At 40.4% G+C, this 18,409-nt stretch overlaps 1 protein-coding gene across 3 annotated transcripts; it reads left to right on the top strand.

Moving 5' to 3' along the window:
• Positions 1-8,791: 8,791 nt before the first annotated feature.
• zgc:153867 (myosin light polypeptide 6) lies at positions 8,792-16,167 on the top strand. 3 transcript variants are annotated; one of them, XM_028409234.1, is made up of 7 exons: positions 10,674-10,760; positions 11,162-11,189; positions 12,994-13,137; positions 13,266-13,439; positions 13,710-13,787; positions 14,502-14,536; positions 15,579-16,167. In XM_028409234.1, exons 1-6 carry the CDS (start codon positions 10,758-10,760, stop codon positions 14,528-14,530), a joined length of 456 nt encoding a protein of 151 aa, XP_028265035.1. In that variant the 5' UTR covers positions 10,674-10,757; the 3' UTR covers positions 14,531-14,536; positions 15,579-16,167. The 3 variants fall into 3 exon arrangements, with proteins under 3 accessions (XP_028265033.1, XP_028265034.1, XP_028265035.1); XM_028409232.1 differs by lacking the exons at positions 10,674-10,760; positions 14,502-14,536 and adding an exon at positions 8,792-8,968; XM_028409233.1 differs by lacking the exons at positions 10,674-10,760; positions 11,162-11,189; positions 14,502-14,536 and adding exons at positions 8,792-8,968; positions 11,401-11,428.
• Positions 16,168-18,409: the final 2,242 nt, after the last annotated feature.

An 18,409-nucleotide genomic window follows, 5' to 3' on the forward strand; every position in this document is an offset into this window, starting at 1 on the left:
AGATATCCTGTAATTATTTGGACTGTTATTGTTGAAATGTTACACTGTATTAAGAAATTCACGTCGTGGGTTTTATGATTGATGTGGAGGGATGGTGCCTGCTGTTGTGTTCTAGTCGTTTTAGAGACGCTATCAATCTGGGACACGACGGGATTTACTCTGCATATAAAGCTCAAAGATTAAATAGGCAACGTACAAATCAACAAACATGCGGACAAGCCGCACATAAACTCTTCATAACGTCATAAAGCACGGATAATTGTTATATATCAGTATAATTTAGAATATAATGCATGTTGCCTTAATTTAAATCTACTAAATAAATATACTGTATACTAGGCTATATCATTGTTGTAATTTAAAACAAAGATCTGACAGAAAAATGCTATTGTTTTGCAAAACAAGTTGCCCCAGTTAATTATTGTGCACAATGCGTAAAAGTGGAACAAATGACTGTACTTTATTAATTCAGAACTTTTGACACGCTATCTTTTAAAATGCTATTTAACATAATCAGGAGAGCAAAGTAAATTAAAAACATTTTCATTTTGTTGAAAAATCTATTATGTCTAAAAATTTGGTAGCTCAGCTTGTTTTTTTTCTCCAGTTGGACGAGGTGGAATTGTATGTGCTGAATATAAATGTCTGTGGGATGTGGGACAATGTGTCCAAAATATGTTTACCCCTTTAGTATATATTATTATATACTACTTAAAAACTGAACCGTGAACTCACCTGTTTGGATTCAGCCTTCGCTCTGTGCGTAAAATAATAGAAAACTTGGATTATTAAAAAAAAGACTAGTGTAGGATAAGTCCAGAATCGCTGCGTTTCTTTATTTGCGCATCTGTTAGTGTCCCAAAGTCTTCTGCTCCTTCAGATGCCCATGAGTGCGCTCAGAACTTTCATCTACAAATGACACAACCGGGCTGAATGTTTTGCCTTTAGCTGGGTGAGCGCCTCCCTCTGCCGCCCCACCCACTTGTCCAAACGCGCGTGGCGGGCTCGTGACCAAAAGTTTCACCCTGCAAATGTCTAACAAACAGAAGGAGGGAGCGCGCCCGGGTGCACGTGTAACCAAGTCTTTTTTTGTTAATCACAATCACTAGGGGATGAGAAGGTGCGTGCACCCTAAAAAAAAAAACACATATAGCCATAAATTATGCGGAAAACACTGGGTGGGTGGGTTGGCGGTGCGCGAGGAGTGCATCAGTGTTAGACTGGAGCTGTATTTTGTATGGAAGTTGCCAATTTAATGCGTCACAAACCGCGTAAAACCGCTTTGCTGCAGTTTTACGCACGAAAAAAACAACAATAAACACCTGAAGTCGTTCTAATGTTCTCCACCTGAGCTCTCCTTATCCTGCAGAGCAGCCTGTGTTTTGTCATGCACCGTTTTTGGAGTGACAAGTGTGATTTTTTTCGTAAATTTGTAAGAATCTGTTATATTATTATTTTATTTTTAATACTCGATTTACAGAGTTGTAATAATGTAACTTTTGCGCCAGTCAACTAGGGTGTTATTAGAAAGGATATCAAGGTTACGTTATAAATTGAACTGGTAATGATTAGTTTGTCACTGCAGGACCCTAATAATAAAAATCCACTATTCTGCTGTATGTTGTGCGTGTTAATCGATTGTCTATCTCTTCATTAGTCGGTTGGATTAGGAATTTTCCACTTAATTAAACACAGTGTAGGCCTGCTCTGTGCCGAGTTAAGAGACGCTCTTCCTTGCGTGCGTATTTAAGTGATTTTGACAGCTTGGTGTGCAGAGAGCAGGTGTGTGCGTTGTTCAACCAGTCATTCAATTGTCTTTTTACATTTTTAGCGTCATATTCTGCCTCCAAGGACTATCTGATTATTGGACTGATTGGTGCCATGGCGGAAAAAATGGTATTTTATGGCAGGAATTTTTATTATTGCTGGCTTTTTATTTTACTAATGTAATACCCAAGATGGTTCAACTCCTAAAAATAACAATATGGTCAGTAAATGCGTTAATCGCGTGTCAATATTGATCATTTTACACCACTTTGACTACAAATGCCGCGGCATAATAAACGCCCGCCAGTTCCCGTTCGTGGCGAGCCGCAGCTCAGTGGGGGTCTATTGTCACGACTGGCCATTGACAGCCGGGGTCTCGCGAGTCGCACGTGCCCCCGCATTGATCCCATTGTGCGCGCGATTGCGCACAGCTGTGCTCGTGACTGAACTCTGGCGACTGCATGGAGGGCTCTCCTTGTTTTTAAGTGAGCGATATATTTCCATGTCCGGAAAATAAGATACAGCCACGTGGTTGTTCGCCAACAACGCGTAAAAACAGGCACTTATCCAACGATTTATTAGACACAGCCTAACAGATGGCTGAATATAGGAAGCGTTTGGGGTGGGGGCATCTGTTGCTTGGATGCTCACGCGTCACTCGCTTCACCCCATGATGATGTCTCGTGCTGAAACTGTTTATCCACCACGCTAACGGCCCTAATCTGTCCTGGTCAGTGCACTCTCCATAAAGGCATGTGGACAGAGAGAAAAATGAGCCTGGGCCTGTGTGTGTGTGTGTGACTAATATGATGTGTCCAAAGGTCCCCAGGTACATGCACTTCTACCCCCCATACACTCCCCTCCTGTCCCAGGAGTGTGAGGATGGCCTCACCACACCTGCAGCCTGCAGAGGGAATTGGAGCCAGCAGTTTCCCACAATCCCCATCGGTTTCCCAAATGACTGAGTGACTAACGGAAAGGGAATTGCCCTGCTCCCATTTAGGCAGTAACATAGATAGCCAACCTTCCGGAAGAGGTCATGAGCCCATCTGATCTGAACCAACTTTTGATGAGTTTGCATGACATTAGCCTGGAAAGTCCAGTTTTACACACTACATTACTGACTACTGATCTATCAACTAAAAAAATAGAAGGAATACTTGTAAGTTCTTTTTATCAAGAATTTCGACAAGGTAAACTCAGGCATGTTCTGCACAAGATTCTGCAGATTTGACCAAAAGAGTACCAGTCCTGAATTATCTATTTAAGTGCCGTTGTTGCTTTTAATGGGGGTAACCCCTTTTCTTCCAAAAACCACTGCCACAAGTGAGTTGTCTCGCGCTCTTGTCTCTTGGGACTCGGAGTGGAATGGGAGGGATTCGTGCGCTGTGCTGACAGATGGGTCCTTGTTCCTGTCTTTTTCTTCATCTCTATCTCCCACTCCCTCCTTTGCTGAAACACAGACACACACACACACACCAAGACTGCACGAATACAATAGGAATTAAAGCTCTACACACATGCTCCCTGGTTCGCTTCTGAAAGCTGAGCCCCTTGTAGTGATCATAAAAGATGGAGGGAGCTTGGATTTGTGAGAGGGGTTGGCGTGTTCAGGGGTGGGGGGTGATGTGTGGCACAGGGTGGTAAGGCTAAAGAGATGAAACTGTATTGTTGCCAAACTAAAAATAAATCTGGCGGTGGAAACCATTTGCATGAACTCCTATATTTACATTTGATTGCTTTAAGTTTCAACAACAGTTTCTTTAAAGTATGCATTTTATCTGACTTTTCAACTTATTGGATATGCTTTACACTAGTTTCTTTGACTATGTGTATGAATCCCAGGGCTCACTTTTGTCCCTTTGCTGTTCTTTGAGGTTTAGTATGATCACACAGCAGACTTTCCAGAGGGAGGTAGGGACATATGGACTTTTATCCTTATACTGTGTTTTTGATATAAAACTGTTTATTAACTTTCTCACACTCTTCCTGCTCTAATAACCCACAAGTTATAAAGATTTTCACACCTTTCTGCCCATACATCTTACCTCTGACACATAATAGCTGTAGACTGATGAAGGGTGTCTTGGTGTTACAGACAAATGGATAGTTATTTGGATCTGCTGGGGTCAGAATATATTCCCATGTTTGGCTTCCTGTGTTTACCTGGTTGGTCATATCCATAAAACTATAATATCAACAACTTAAGAGTCTCCTAGATCACAGAGTGAATTTTGATAAGATCTAGCAGCACTTCGGCCGTGCGGTATGAACAGATTGTTTTCACTTTATTCCTCTTCCTTTGGGCTAATGGATTTGGAAAACATTCCAATTGAGCAGAAATGCAGCCTCAGAATGGGAATCAGGCCTGAGGGCAATTCTCACTAAGTGGAGAGAGAGCCATTAAACAAAGGTGCCTGTGGTTTCATATTCAGGATACTTTACAACCTCCGTCCCAGGACATCAACAGTGTTTTTGGGTGTGCTGTTAGAGGGGGGGCAGGAGAGGGGGAGGAAGATCCATCTGCCATGCTGTCGGTCCTCAGGGAGATGGGCATATCCCAGGGGTGTTTTGGAGAGAGAGGGTCTGAAAGGATTACACCCAACCACTAATCAAGAGCGGTAATCTGTGGGCCCCAATACAAAATCCCCTCCAATCCCACAAACATTTTGGATAGAACATAAAATCTCTGTTGTAAAGGGACATCCAATGGATGCTGAACACCCTGACAAATTCAAACACAAATACAGGTGATTTTTAATTGGAAACATCAACTGTAAAGGTGTGATTGGCATAGAGCCATAGTGCCGCTGTGATCAGGTGCAAGTGTCCCACAAGTGGCCTAGTCTAAATCCCAGTGTGACCATTATGCAAATACAGCAACTAGACAAGCCTGCAACATAAATTTGTGTACTGAATAAAAGCACTTTTCTAATCAGGTCCAAAAGCAAAAGATTTTTGTTCTGTTACATTTAATGATTAACCAAAAATTCAACAAAAAACTAAAGTTGTTCAGTTTGTCAATTTTTAAAGGCTTAAAGAATGTATAGTGTTACATTTTTTAATAAACATTTTTTTATATTTATTTAACTTTTTAACTATTTGACAGAACTTGCATACTCTTGAATATGTGTTTCTAACAGCTGATATTGTCATAACGGTGAGCTTTGCAGAGAAGTGTCCCTGAGCTTGATCTAAATACTGCATCACAGCAGGAACACACAAGGTGCAGCTGCTGAGCTGTTGTCCTGCCAGTTCTCTCCATCCGGAAAAGAATAGCAGGGACTCAACTACTTTTATGATCCCCTGTCAGTATGGTTTTGATATTTTGGGCCTGGGTGGGGTCTGGATCGGGTAGTGGTGGGTTTTAAAGCTCCACAGGACTACAGAAGAAGCAGCCTAATGATGGTGCCAGTCCTCCAGGGCATAGGGAACCGGGGCATCCTGGCCTGCACCTCCTCTATACCTCCTGCAGAATGCCCACTGGCTAGGCAGCTTTTAAGCTCCCTGTCCCCAAAGCCTCATTGTTCAGTGGGCCCCGGCACTGTCAATATTAAGCCTGGCTAATGTGATCTAGAGGCAGCTGGAGCAGCCCCGATTATTACCATGACACAGCCGACTGAGGGCTGTAATATCATTAAAAATAAATCAGGTGGTTCGGAGATTTGCTGTAGCAGAGGGGGACTTTGAATGGCACTAGGTGGGAGAACTGCCATAATTTCATTAGTCAGTTGGGGCACCACAGAGGATCTGTTGAAACATTTCCTTTAAGATGAAGTAATTGAATTTGCTTTCACAACACTCTACACAAAGAGGAAGAGAGGGGAATTGATGATGGTACTTTTTCAAATTAAGTGTCTAACTATTTAGAGAATTAATTTCAAACACAGCCTGTAGACACCTGCATATTATAATAGGATAATATTTAAATTCACTTATCACAGCATAGATGATCTGTATCTCAAAGCAGGTATTATTAGCCTCTGTGGATTATTGTTGGAAATGATGAGGAAAACGTGAGGCCGTGGTAATCTTCTTAAAGTGTTTGACACTGAGCTGTCTGCTCGGCAGACTCATCAGCAATCAGCTGGTTAGTGAATAGGCTGCAGCTGACAGGAGGATCAAACAGGATGAAAACAGTATGAAGCTATTATAAATGACTTTGTTACGTTCTTACATATTATTATTTTCTAAACATTTTAATAACGGGCTTGATCTGATTATTTTCTTGTTGTGTGTTGTTCCCTTTATTTTGCATGTTCGATCCGCCATAAAACGCACCAGAAGTGCCGTTGGTCTCCCAGCGAGGGTCTTACGTCGCTATTGTTTCGACGCACAAGACGCATAAACGGTAATTTCAAGGCCCATTGAGCGCGCGATGGATGGTGCCCAAAATCTGCTGACGAGTGGAGCGGAGCAATAATTAGACTGACGCCAGAGGTTTATCTGTTTCCCGATCTACTTAATCAATAAATCAATGACATATAAATTAAATAACGAGATAAAAAAAAGTCACTCATTAGATAGATAGATAGATAGATAGATAGATAGATAGATAGATAGATAGATAGATAGATAGATAGATAGATAGATAGATAGATAGAGTGTTTTTATATGATTAGATCTATGTATAAATGTTATTTATTTATTTGCTTTCAGTCGAGGGTAAAAGCGTTACAGGGTCGTGTGTTCATGCTGTTTGATAGTGTCCTCTAGTGTTACCTATTTAGCACTGCAGCTGTCTTCTTTTGATTTTAGTGCTGCTTGTTGTGAGAGCATTATGTAGGAACAGATTACATAAATGGCCTTAAATGTAGGCTATTTTGTTTGATTACTCTAAGTAGTAATGTGGCATTGATGAAAAACCCTAACCCCATGGCTTTCAAGATCCAAAAAGGTTTGTAAATTATGTGAAACTTAGAACCTCAGTGTGTTCAGTTCAAAGTACCTGGTAACGTGCATCTTGTGTTTGAGATGAGGCCATGATGTCTGGATCTCTTGAAGTCGTTCCTTCATTCAGAGAGGGATAAAGAACTGGTGAGTAAGCTACTCTTAGCTGAATTACTACATGTAAAAGCTCGCCAGATAAACCTGATGTTTGTATGTTCTTGTATGTTTTCTTTGTTTTTCAGTCACATTCACCTCCAACATTGCATACAGCTCAGACTGCTGCAGTGACTTGGAGTAAGTTTGACGCCGTTTTGAACAGTTGGTTCAAATAAGCAGAGAATTTCTTCCCGGTGTGCTGCCACCAGGCCACCAGAGGGCAGCACAAACCTTAGAATGGCCTGCCTTTGCACATTAAACAGGCCTGTACCTGTTTCTAAATCCCTTCTTAAAATGAACTTTAGCCTTTTTTGACTGTATTAGTGTTAAATTTGTGCCTGCCGTGGCAAAGGGGTGGTAGAGATAAAGTGTCCCTGCAAATACCGTGACAGTCTTCAAGTATGCACAGAAGATGAGCAGTTTTGTCTGGACAAGTCATTCTCACTGAAACATTCACACACATACTACTATCAAACTCAACTTCACATGATTGTGTGTGATGTTAAGTATTGTGCCTTTGTGTTGTGGACTAAGAAGGAGTTCATTGTTCAACATAAGAGTTTCTGCAGGAGTTTTAAAAGCACAAGACTTCTTTATCTCGAGTGTGTTGCTTGAACTATTGACAAGAAGACAGATGACCCTGTCTTGGTGTCACATTGAGCCTGCAAATACTGTGAAAGGCCAGATTTGAGAAAAATGATAACCTGTGTCAAATGCACCAACCACTTTGTGAGGAGTGAAGGTCCAGTAGTAGAAATCTGTAAAGCACTGAAGCATCGGGATGTTGTTCACAAAGAAAATGTCTTACTAGGTCATTTTAATTCCACTCAGGTGAGGCTGAACGTGTAGCTTTGGGGCACCCTGGTGGCTTATGGGGGCCTATGCATTTGCACAGTCCACATATAGCAAGAAACTATGTAAGGACTTATGTTGTCCCCTGTCTGCCAGGATAAAGTTTTGAATAAATTATATTAAATTAAATTCAGATTGCAGATTCTCCAGCAATTCAGAGCAATCGTTCAAAACAATGCTTCAGCTGCAGCAATCGCAAATGCTTTTCTAGTTTTTATTGTGTTGCTATGACCAAAAGTCCAGCAGAGGAGGGATCCAAGCATGCACTATAAAAAAATCAAATTATGGTTGACCAATAACTAATTGTTAGTCATACATATGATAATAATATATATAAAATATCACAAGTTTTTCCTCACACAGACAGATGCAGATAAAAGAATTTATCACAAATCACTGCCATAAAATGCTTCGTAGTGTTACCATTTGTGAATGACAGCCTGTCAAACAGTAATTTGACTAAAAGCACACATGCAGCATTTATTCACAAAGATGTTTATAGTTACATCTGAGCTGTTCAGACAATGTGTTCACAACAAATAATGTTCTACAGGCTAATCTTGGCTCAGGTCATGATGAACAATGGTTTCTGGGCATGCAGCATCAGAGTAAGCAACTCTGCTAGAGGATGACAACAAGGAGCAGAGACAAATAATTTAGAATTGTTTATTGTCTGTGACATGTTTATTATGAGGCACTTCCTTTGTTGTTATTATTATGCTATCTTTTATAACATCTGTGTTTTGACAAAGTCAGTGCACTGTTATACTCCCCTACACACACACATCTCTGACCCACATAAGCATGTGCTCAGAGTCAGCAGAGCCTGGTTATTTCTATATCTGTCCCCATTTTATTCTACACTCTAGCTTTCATCTTCATCTCCTCCTACGCTTTGCTTCACCAATTTACTCACACCCTATTTCATACATCCACCTCTTCCTCATCCACCTGCCAGTCCCTGAGCATCATCAGCATCACAGACCTGCTCCCCCCTCCCCTCTTCTCCACAGGATACCCACAGCTGGCACACTTAACTTCATAGCTTGGTATTTTCTCTTAGCAGCCATACTGGGAGGTACTGTAGAGGTCTGATACTAAGCTGCAGTTGTCAAGGACATTTGGAATGTCTCATAAAAGAGAATCCTCCATCAAGAAGTCTCCTTCACCAGTGACCCAACCAAGACTGGGTCCTCCCTATCCCTGCCTGCCTGCAGCACCTGCAGCTCCAAAACCAGTTCCAGAGCAGAAACCCAGGATGCTGCGTCCTTCAGATTCACCATTTGACCCAAGTACTTTGGAGGTGAGTGGACTAACTGCAATATGCTTTTGCACCAAAAATTTTGTGGGGCATGCATAAATTAGGTCATTTGTATTATCTGTCCAGTATCACGCCTAACATTTCACTTTTTGCTTTAGGCCTACATGCTAAATGTAGCTTAAGGTACATAATAGAGATGTGAGTTATAACGCATGATTCCAGGTGAATATCTCAGTTATTAGCTATAATTTTCTGTAGTTCTGTCAGAGTCAACCTGAAATGAATCTGAGCTGAGCAAAAGAACTGGGACACCGAAAGTATGGCTGGTTGTCATTCATGCAGTCAGTGGAGAGAAGTGGATGTTTCCTGACACATTATATGCCTTTTCTTTCACTAGTTAAAATTACTGACATGCTCATTAAAACTAACTCACCAGTTACTATTATTTCTACCAGAAATAAAACATAGTAATTCTACTAAGTAAAATAATATACAAAACCTTATTTGGCATTACGTGATTGTGCATTTGTGATTGTAACAACATAAATTTTACTATTGCATATCTGCTATATTTTTACAATGTTGTCAATATTTTGACACACATGTACTATTTATACATGAAACCTGTAATAACAAAGTGTCTAATTGTTTGCTGCTAAGAAGCTAATGCTTCTCTTTTTCATTAAATATATAACTGTTGAAGGCCCTGTACCAGAAAGTTGGTCATCTATTCCTCACAAATTAGACAGTGCAGGGGCTGAAAGTGGCAACTAGAAACCTCAGCTGCTGAGAAAATGAAACTACTTGAACATTATCAGTCCTCATACATATTAATAGGTCAAAACCTGACATAGATTAATCAGTTAAGCATTTGAATATCCTGAAGAAACTATGTATTTAAAATGATGATGTCCCACATTAGAGTTTGCTGTAATATGTCTGAGCTTTTCTGGTGTCTTAGCTCTACTGTCCACCTCTATGTGCTTCAAGTGTTTTATTGCATGTATTGCATGGAGTGAGACTGCCCCATTTAGTCTGTGAGAGGATATGTAGGCCATGTGAAGACACCCATTATTGCTCACAGTGGGATCACATACATGACAGGAGGTTTAACCCCATTCTGGGCAAAGACAGCTCTTTGAACACACTCTCAGATGTGGCATCAGTGCATGATTTTACTGGCCTCAGGTAATCTATCATTCCTGCATGGCCAGACACCCACATCCTTAATGCAAAGAACCAGTAAGGTCAACCATGCATTCATTTGTGGTAACAAGGCAAACAAACAACTTTACATTTATGAAAACATATTAAAATATTTCCTCAAACACACCCCTATGGTTCAAATGTGACTAAAGTTCCCCAACAAAATGTTTTCATTCATGCAAAATGCTTTAAGCTATAACTTTCCTTCGTCCTTACTGACAACTGTCAAATGTGTAACCTATAACTTCACTGGCTGTCCATAAGCAATATGCATTTGTGATTAGGGCACAGTCCCCTGCAGGCATTTCTCTGCTTGCAATCAATCCAGCTCTTGAATATAAGTCTGACCTATTGCTTGGCTAATCTTTTTACATGTCACCTTAAACATAACGGGAATATTTAAAACGTTTTGAGGTGTATAATTCATGAATTCTAAATCACAAACAATACTATAAGCTTTGCTTCTATATATGGAGTGCTGCGGCTCTATCCCATGGTCCGCCTGCTCATGCGTCTTGCGTCATGACGCAGGCCTGCTAGGGTTTTCACACTGTGCCCCTCCTTAGTGCCGTCACATTCTTTGGGTTGCAGTCGCATCGGACACACCTCAGTCTACAACACAGCCATGGTGGGTTTTTTCGTTTCCCTCGACATAACTAGCCTAACCACTGTTTTTGCGATTTGCAATGTAATTGCCACAATTTTAAGTAAATTGTTTAGCTCTGCAAAGGTAGAAAAATAGCTTGAATATCTGTATTGGCCGTTCTGTCGCTAGCGGAAGTGCAACTTTTGATAAGCTAGCTTTAGCTTACAGGGAGCGTCAGGCTACCAATCACATTATAAGGTAATTAACGCGGCTAAAGTAGCTGCGTATACATTAAACGTTGCCAAACGTGTTACAGTTGGTGAATGTCAGCTTTGATTAAATCTAACTAAATGAAAAGCAACAAATAACCATTAAATTAAACCGAGCTAGCATAGCGACGCTTAAGGAACCATTTTCATGTAGCCTGATTTCTTTTTGAACAGTCTGACTTCACGGAAGATCAAATCCTCGGTGAGTTTGTGTTGTGATGTTTCTATCATATCCCGTTTGTTTGGCATGTTTTCATTCCTGCTTTTTAGATGGCTCTTTGCTCTGTATCTCCACTCTCTCCCTGCTCTCTGCTCGTCTGTCTCAGTAGTCGAAGTAGATTTATGCAACGATTTCTTTCCTCATGATCCTACTGTTCACTACTTTTCCACTTGCAACTGCTTTTCCTTTCCAGATTGAATTTAACTTGGATCAGATTCATGGTAAGTCAGTTATAAGGGATCGCCTTGAACAAAAGTAGCATATCTCGGAGTGTTTAGGGTGTGATCTGCATGTAGGACTTTCTGACTTTCAGTAAATGAGAATGAGAGACGCTTTCCACTGTTTTTACGTGTAAAGCAGTTCTGTTTATGTACATAATGTTATTGTACTTAACATCTTCAGCGTGTGTTGCAGTGTGTATGCAGTATGTGGTCAATTATACATTTCAAAAGCCAAGGCGTGTGTCTGTTCTCACAAGTCCTGCTCTGTTGGATTATATGCACTTCTGGTTTTGTGAGTTTACCATAAACTTTGCCTGTTATCTTCCAAGTGGCTCATCGTCAGTGTGCCCATGTTTGGCGGTGGATAGTTTTTGTCCTAGGGCTGGTTTGTTTAATCACCGCTGACATATTAGGCTGTAGCTGTTCTCGCTCTCCTCCTACTTTCCTCCACTCCTCTAATACCAAATATGGTGTTGGGAAAAGTGCTCACAGGCCAGAAGGGAAGAGGCACATTCCTCAGAACAGGAAAAAACTCCACAACAGTGCCTGAGCTTTTTTGGTCAAACGTTGATCCCAAAACATTGGGTACAGCCTGCTGCCCGGATATTGTGTAACCCAACCCCTTGTCTCCCTAATTGCTAGATCTTAACAGCTTCTATTTAGTTTAACTAGAGGGGCTGATGTCAAATAAAGACAGTCTTGCTCATTGACAGTTGGTAAGGCTTTTGTAACTCTTGCTGAAACGGCAAAAAAAGGTCAATACTTGTTTATCACTAAAGAAGGATCGGGGGCCCCATGGGCTAATTGTTTATTCAGCAGTAGTGTAAAATATTGATGTATGAGGAGGCAAACGGTGTACTGTTACTTAATTATTGCAGGTGACAAAATACAAGAGTTTAAAGTATTACCTGTGTTATTGTGACTTTAGTTGTCAAAGGACTGCCAGTTAGCTCGTAGGATGCTCCTGGCAATGTCCTCATAGTTTCATAAACATGTTACATTGAGAGTTCATATGTTAGTTCCGGGTCTTTACTTAAGCAAGGACATACTTTTTAATGCATTACATTTTTGACACCAATACACAGTCCAGTGTGTTTATAAACCTAATCTATAAATGTTAGCATGTTCAGTCTGAAGTAAAGATGACAAAGCATGTAGTGTGAAAAGTTAAAATCACTAATACATCTAAATTGAGGAAGTTAGAAGTGTTTTCTCACTGTTTGCGCCAAACTTGTAGGACTAAACTTTAAACATTGCATGTTGAACAAAGGAAAAATGGTTACAGTGGCACACAATTTAGACTGTTGTCATTGTGGTGTTTTGTGCCATTTTTGTAAATGCAGCCTCTCTTTTAGAAGCTTTAATAATAATATAGAGCATATTTACTTGCCACCTGAGCTTTCTCTAGTCTGCTTGTTTTCTGTTACTTCACAATCTGTCTGGCTTTTCTGTTTTCATTTATTCCACTTCCTGCCACATTATTATCCCTACATACAGATTTCTGTATTTTTTCTCGATAAATTACATTCTTTCTCTAATTAGTTTCATCTCTGTGTATCCTGCAGAGTTTAAGGAGGCATTCCTGCTGTTCGACAGGACAGGAGATGGGAAAATCAGCTTCAGTCAGTGCGGGGACGTCATGCGGGCCCTGGGACAGAACCCTGTCAACGCTGAGGTGCTCAAGGTCCTGGGCAATCCCAAGGCTGAGGGTGAGGGGAAATCTTTATTTTACAAGATGGTAGACGGTGTATCTTTAATCTAAACTATTTAATTGTGATGACAAAAATATCCTGACTGACACACACTCTGACTTGTCTCCTTTATCGTCCGTTTGCAGAGATGAACACCAAGATGCTAGACTTTGAGCAGTTCCTGCCTATGTTCCAGGCCATCGCTAAGAATAAAGATCAGGGCTCCATGGAGGATTTTGTTGAGGGACTACGTGTCTTTGACAAGGAGGGAAATGGCACAGTAATGGGAGCAGAGCTACGTCACGTCCTCACCACACTAGGCAAGTTCTATTTCTATCATCCTTTAGTAGATATCCATCTTTTTTTAATTTCCAGGAAAATAAATACTGTACCCTCCATAGATTGTAGCATTGTGGCATTAATTTATTGACAGCTGGAACATGCAGTTGGCTTCCATTAATTTCAAAACTACATTTTGGGAAATTAATTTTCCACCCACATATGAGCAAAATTATTTCTATTATTATTGTCATTAATTTTCTGTAATGTCATCCCTGTGATAACGTTAAGTGTTATGTTGCATTTTCCAGGTGAGAAAATGACAGAGGAGGAAGTGGAGACGCTCTTGGCGGGACACGAAGATGCAAATGGGTGCATCAATTATGAAGGTGAGAGCGAAAGGAGTAACGAGGACAAGTAGCTGACTATAATTAGGCTGATGTTTGGCTATTCAGTGCTATTCTTGGAAATGTGATGATAATGATCTAACTGTGCATGATATGATTGCATACATTGTTGTTGTGAAATGTGCAACTGAAAAGCTAGTTTTTCTAAAAGCAAATACAAAACAGGTTGTCACTATGTTGGTTTTATGAAGAGCTGGGTGTCTGTTCTCTGGATATGGCAAAGGGTGATACTTGGGAATTATTTTCTGGATTATTTTTTTCACTACCTGACAGTAATGTTTGCATTTCCCTGTGACCCATAGAGTAAAGCTATGCTGTTTTATGTATGTAAATTTGCAACTACTGCACAAGCTGGATCTGTAGTTCTAAGGCAATTGCAGAGACTGATCATGACTTGCTTTGGATGAGCTGTAGCCACAGGTGTTACCATAATGGCAGTGATATGTCCTTCCATGAGTACTGTTTTTCTGTGGCCCTAAGTGACTGTCTTCTAACAGGGAACACAAATGTTTCTGATAGGTAATGCAAAAGTAATCTGGAACCAAAGATTGTGGTTTCACCACTGTGACCTTTTAGGTGCTTCATTGTGCTCATGTTGATGTCTTCTGTCTAATACCTGTGTAATAGACTTCTTTAAGAGGTCTTGTATATAAATGTCATGCTGCTGATGGTGTGTTAACTGTTCTTCTTCCACAGCATTTGTTCGCCACATCATGTCAGGCTGAGGGCCGGTACGGGCAGTGTGTACATGGGATGACACCTCCAGGCTTTCCTGCTTTTTAGTTGCTTAAATACCCTACTTATTAGCCCATCCTAACACTAATCAGCTGCATTGTTACTATTGTCAAATAGAAACAATGTGCTGTTGCGAAACAGATTTGAGCTGTAGGTGTTTGTGGGAAAGCCTGGTGGTATTCCTTATCTTTAGACCTGAGACCTTGACCCATATGTAGCCTCCTGCTCTTCTGTCAACCTCTCCTGCAGCCCTCTGCCTTGGCCCCTGGCTGCATGATGCCCCTCTGCATGTGTCTGTGCCTCCCCACAGTTTCAACGGGGATATGGTGGACACACAGGGAAGAGACTGGTCTTATTCAGGGAAAGTCTGGTGGCCACGTTTGAACTGACTGGTACTGTGGTTATAACAGGCAGATTTTCTAATCTCGTGTGCATGCCATTGGTGCTTTAAAAAAAAAATCTTTGTTGGTTTCAGATCTGCAGGGCTTGTCAAAGACACTTTACACATTAGATGTACATGTTTACCTTAAGAGTGTTTTACATTTATTCATAACCTTGCCACCAGCTTTGGGCGATTGGACCAGTCCCTTTTTTCTACTAACCAGAGAACTGCAATGACTTGCTCCTGTGCTGATTATTTTCTCCTCTGTACTGATGGAAACTGAATTTGTAGCTGGGCCGCTCTCTGACTGGACTGTAGCTCCCCTGATCTTCCCTTTTCTTTGCTTCTCAGCTAGAAGAAAGCATACAGCGAGGATGGCTTCTCTAACCAGCTCTTTTTGGATCATGGAGAGCCAAATGCTTTGGCTGAATAGGATATAGAGATGATTACCTCGCCTATATTTCTCATCACCCTGTCCAACCTGTGTTGGCTCTGGGTCAAGAGAATACAGGGACCTGCCATCAAATGCAGCATCACACACCCACTCCCCAAACATGGGTGTGGGGGGGCTTAGCTCAGCATGCTGCAATTGGAGTAGGTCTCTGGCAGGTTTAAGAGCACGATTTTCACATTTGTCTCTTGTGTTTCTTTTTCAGAACTGGTCAGAATGGTTATGAGCGGGTGAAGATGACGACTTTCCCACTTTTTTTTTTTTTTTTTTTTTTTTTTAACCTTGTCACATGTATCCTCTTTTTGCATCTTAGCATCTACAGTCCCCTTCATCCTCCTCCATGAATTAGTTCTCCAGATTTAATTTAAGAAGTGCCTTTACATTCCCTACAGAGGACCACAGATGAGTCTGTCTATTGTGATCAGGTGTACACATGTATGCTCAACTCGTATTCATCCGGTCTTTGTGCTTGCATTTTTTGCAATAACATTTCAAGATGCAACATTAAGGACAACATAAATTGATAAAGATTAGCTGTAACCATTGATGTGACATGTGTCAATGTTGGAGAAAATAATAAATATTATATACAGTATGTACACATCATAGTTGGCAAGCTGCTGTATCATTGGCGAGATTTTGTTAGGAATGAATGTTCCTAATTGTGCGGTAAACTAGTATATTCAAAGCCATAATATCATGAGATGAAAAGAAACATTTGAGATGTGTTCCTGTGTTTTTAAATTATCCCCATTTTGTTGCCGCATTTAAATAAATGTTTTTCCTGAAACGTACCTTCTGATCGTTTTGAGTGGTTTTGTAGGTAGGTTGATGTGCCGTTTCCTCACTGACACAAGAGGGCAGTATTGCACAGCTTTCTGTCTTATAAAGGCAGCACTTTCTTGCAAAACTATGTGTATATATATATATTACAAGAATGTTTTGATCATCTCTTTGTGCTTGCTTGTAGTTTGGTGTTTAATTCTTTATCAGCTATTGTTGTTTCTTTATGAAGTGTTGCTTATATTTGCAGCAAATTATTAGTATTAACCTTTGAAACATATATATATATAAAATCATTATATATATATATATAAAATCATTTATTTCCAGACACTCCAGGCCATGCTGTAAATGTTCAGAGAAATAAGAAGGTGACAAATCACTGAGGTATGAGCAGTAGACGTCTGTCGGTGGCTTCCTGACCTTTTCTTCGTTTTCCTCATAAGCAGCCGCAACTATTTCCTCTCATTAGGCACCACCGCTATTGAGTGAGAAGCTTATGTGTGTGGTAAGGTTCAGGAGGGTGTCATAGTCCACTGCTGAATAGGTTGTCCACTAATTACTTTGTGTGTGAGTGTGTGTGTGTGTGGTCGATGGAAGTCAGGGCTATTGATTATTTTAATCCTCCTATTTGTGAGTCTGTGATCCTCGTGGCTCAGCATTCGACAGGGGAATCACTAATGGGCCTCAGCACAGCCCGTCTCAGACCTCTCCCCGTCCAATTAACTTTCAACCGGAATCTGCCAGGAGAAAGAACCGGGGGCTGAGCCCAGGCATGGCACGCTACATCCCCCTTTTTCTGCTCAGGAGCAACAGATTCACCAAATCCTTAACGTCTAGAATGTCATCACCTCTCTACTCTAATTAGGCACATTCCTTTTTGCCAATAATCTGGGTATTCAAGACTCGTCCTTTTTAACATGGAGATGATGTCTCTCTCTCTTTCTTTGTATTAGAAACTGTTGAAAGGGTTTTATAAAGAGATTATTGCTTCTCGAATAAAGTGGTGAAAATAAGAAAACAACAATTAGCAGGCTAGAAACACATACACACACATAGTCAAGGAATTGTGCATGACAGTGTGACTGGTTTGCACAAATAATTATATATCATGGAATAATGACTGCTCGTCTTGGTCATTTCAGGTCAGACTGTCTGTATACCATGTAAACCTTTAGACAAAGAGCTGATGTAGAGCAGCAGAATAGAATATTGGGGGGAAACATTTTTAGGCAGAAAGTCCATTTAAGCTTTTCACACGTGAGCGCGCTGCTTTTTATTTACATACTTACACATAAAGTGAATAATGTTTTGGCTGCAGCTGCACACAATAAGACATCTGGAGAATTAAACAGGCATTCGGTAGATGTTGTGTGTCATGAAGTGGGTAGATATGTGTGTGCCAACTGGATGCCAATAAAATCAATATAGGATTATCAATAATCTGAGAATTCTACCTATATAATTTAAGCAACAACATCGCCCATTCCCTGGATGTTTCTTGTTATTGGCGAGCTGCTCTCTGTTTAAATGGCTGATAAATAATATCCAGTCATATTGAACACTGTACCAAATTGGTTTGTTTCTACAATTGATCAGGATATTGTTACATTTTAATGTATAATGTATATTTTGCCTAGATTTTGTAGATCCTGGGTGTATTATTATAAGCTGGATGAATATAGCTGTTCTAGACAGTGTCTTAAGACAGTGTCTTAAGATATATTGGAAATCCATGCTGTAGCCAGGCGCTGGCTGTGGTCCTTCGATCTTAGCTTTAAGCCCATGTAACTGTGTCATATATCCAATTCTCCAAAGTCAGTCCAAATGGTCACTTCAAACAAACTAAACAAGGCTCTGTGTGTGTTTATGACTGTGTCAAATCAACATGCGAGAACACACATGAAGTAAGGGATAGATATTTTAATAGCAATCTTTTACTCAACCTTTTTCAATATACCAGCCCATCCCGAAATTCACTGTGTTGACATATGATAATACTTTGACAGGGTCTCTCAAAAATAAAGTCATAACCAGATATGGCAGTGTAATTCTAGTAACATGTTTGCAATGCATTGTACAACATTAAATGTAAGTAAAACATCGAAAATGTCACCTTTCCATCACCCCATTATCTTACAGTATCTTCTCATACAAATGCACACACACACACACACACACACATGCACCACTGTCAATACTGCAATTAAAATGTCATAACACACAAGTTCCAATCATGAAATGCTGTGTGAT

Source organism: Parambassis ranga, chromosome 7, assembly GCF_900634625.1.
Source record: "Parambassis ranga chromosome 7, fParRan2.1, whole genome shotgun sequence".
NCBI classification, from domain to species: Eukaryota; Metazoa; Chordata; class Actinopteri; family Ambassidae; genus Parambassis; species Parambassis ranga.

Excerpts from the sequence above, each read along its gene's own strand:
- zgc:153867 (XM_028409232.1), top strand. The coding sequence starts at position 8,792 with ATGTCTCATAAAAGAGAATCCTCCATCAAGAAGTCTCCTTCACCAGTG. Across the intron at positions 11,190-12,993 it reads CACGGAAGATCAAATCCTCG|AGTTTAAGGAGGCATTCCTG; the intron begins GTGAGTTTGTGT and ends TGTATCCTGCAG. Across the intron at positions 13,138-13,265 it reads GGGCAATCCCAAGGCTGAGG|AGATGAACACCAAGATGCTA; the intron begins GTGAGGGGAAAT and ends GTCCGTTTGCAG.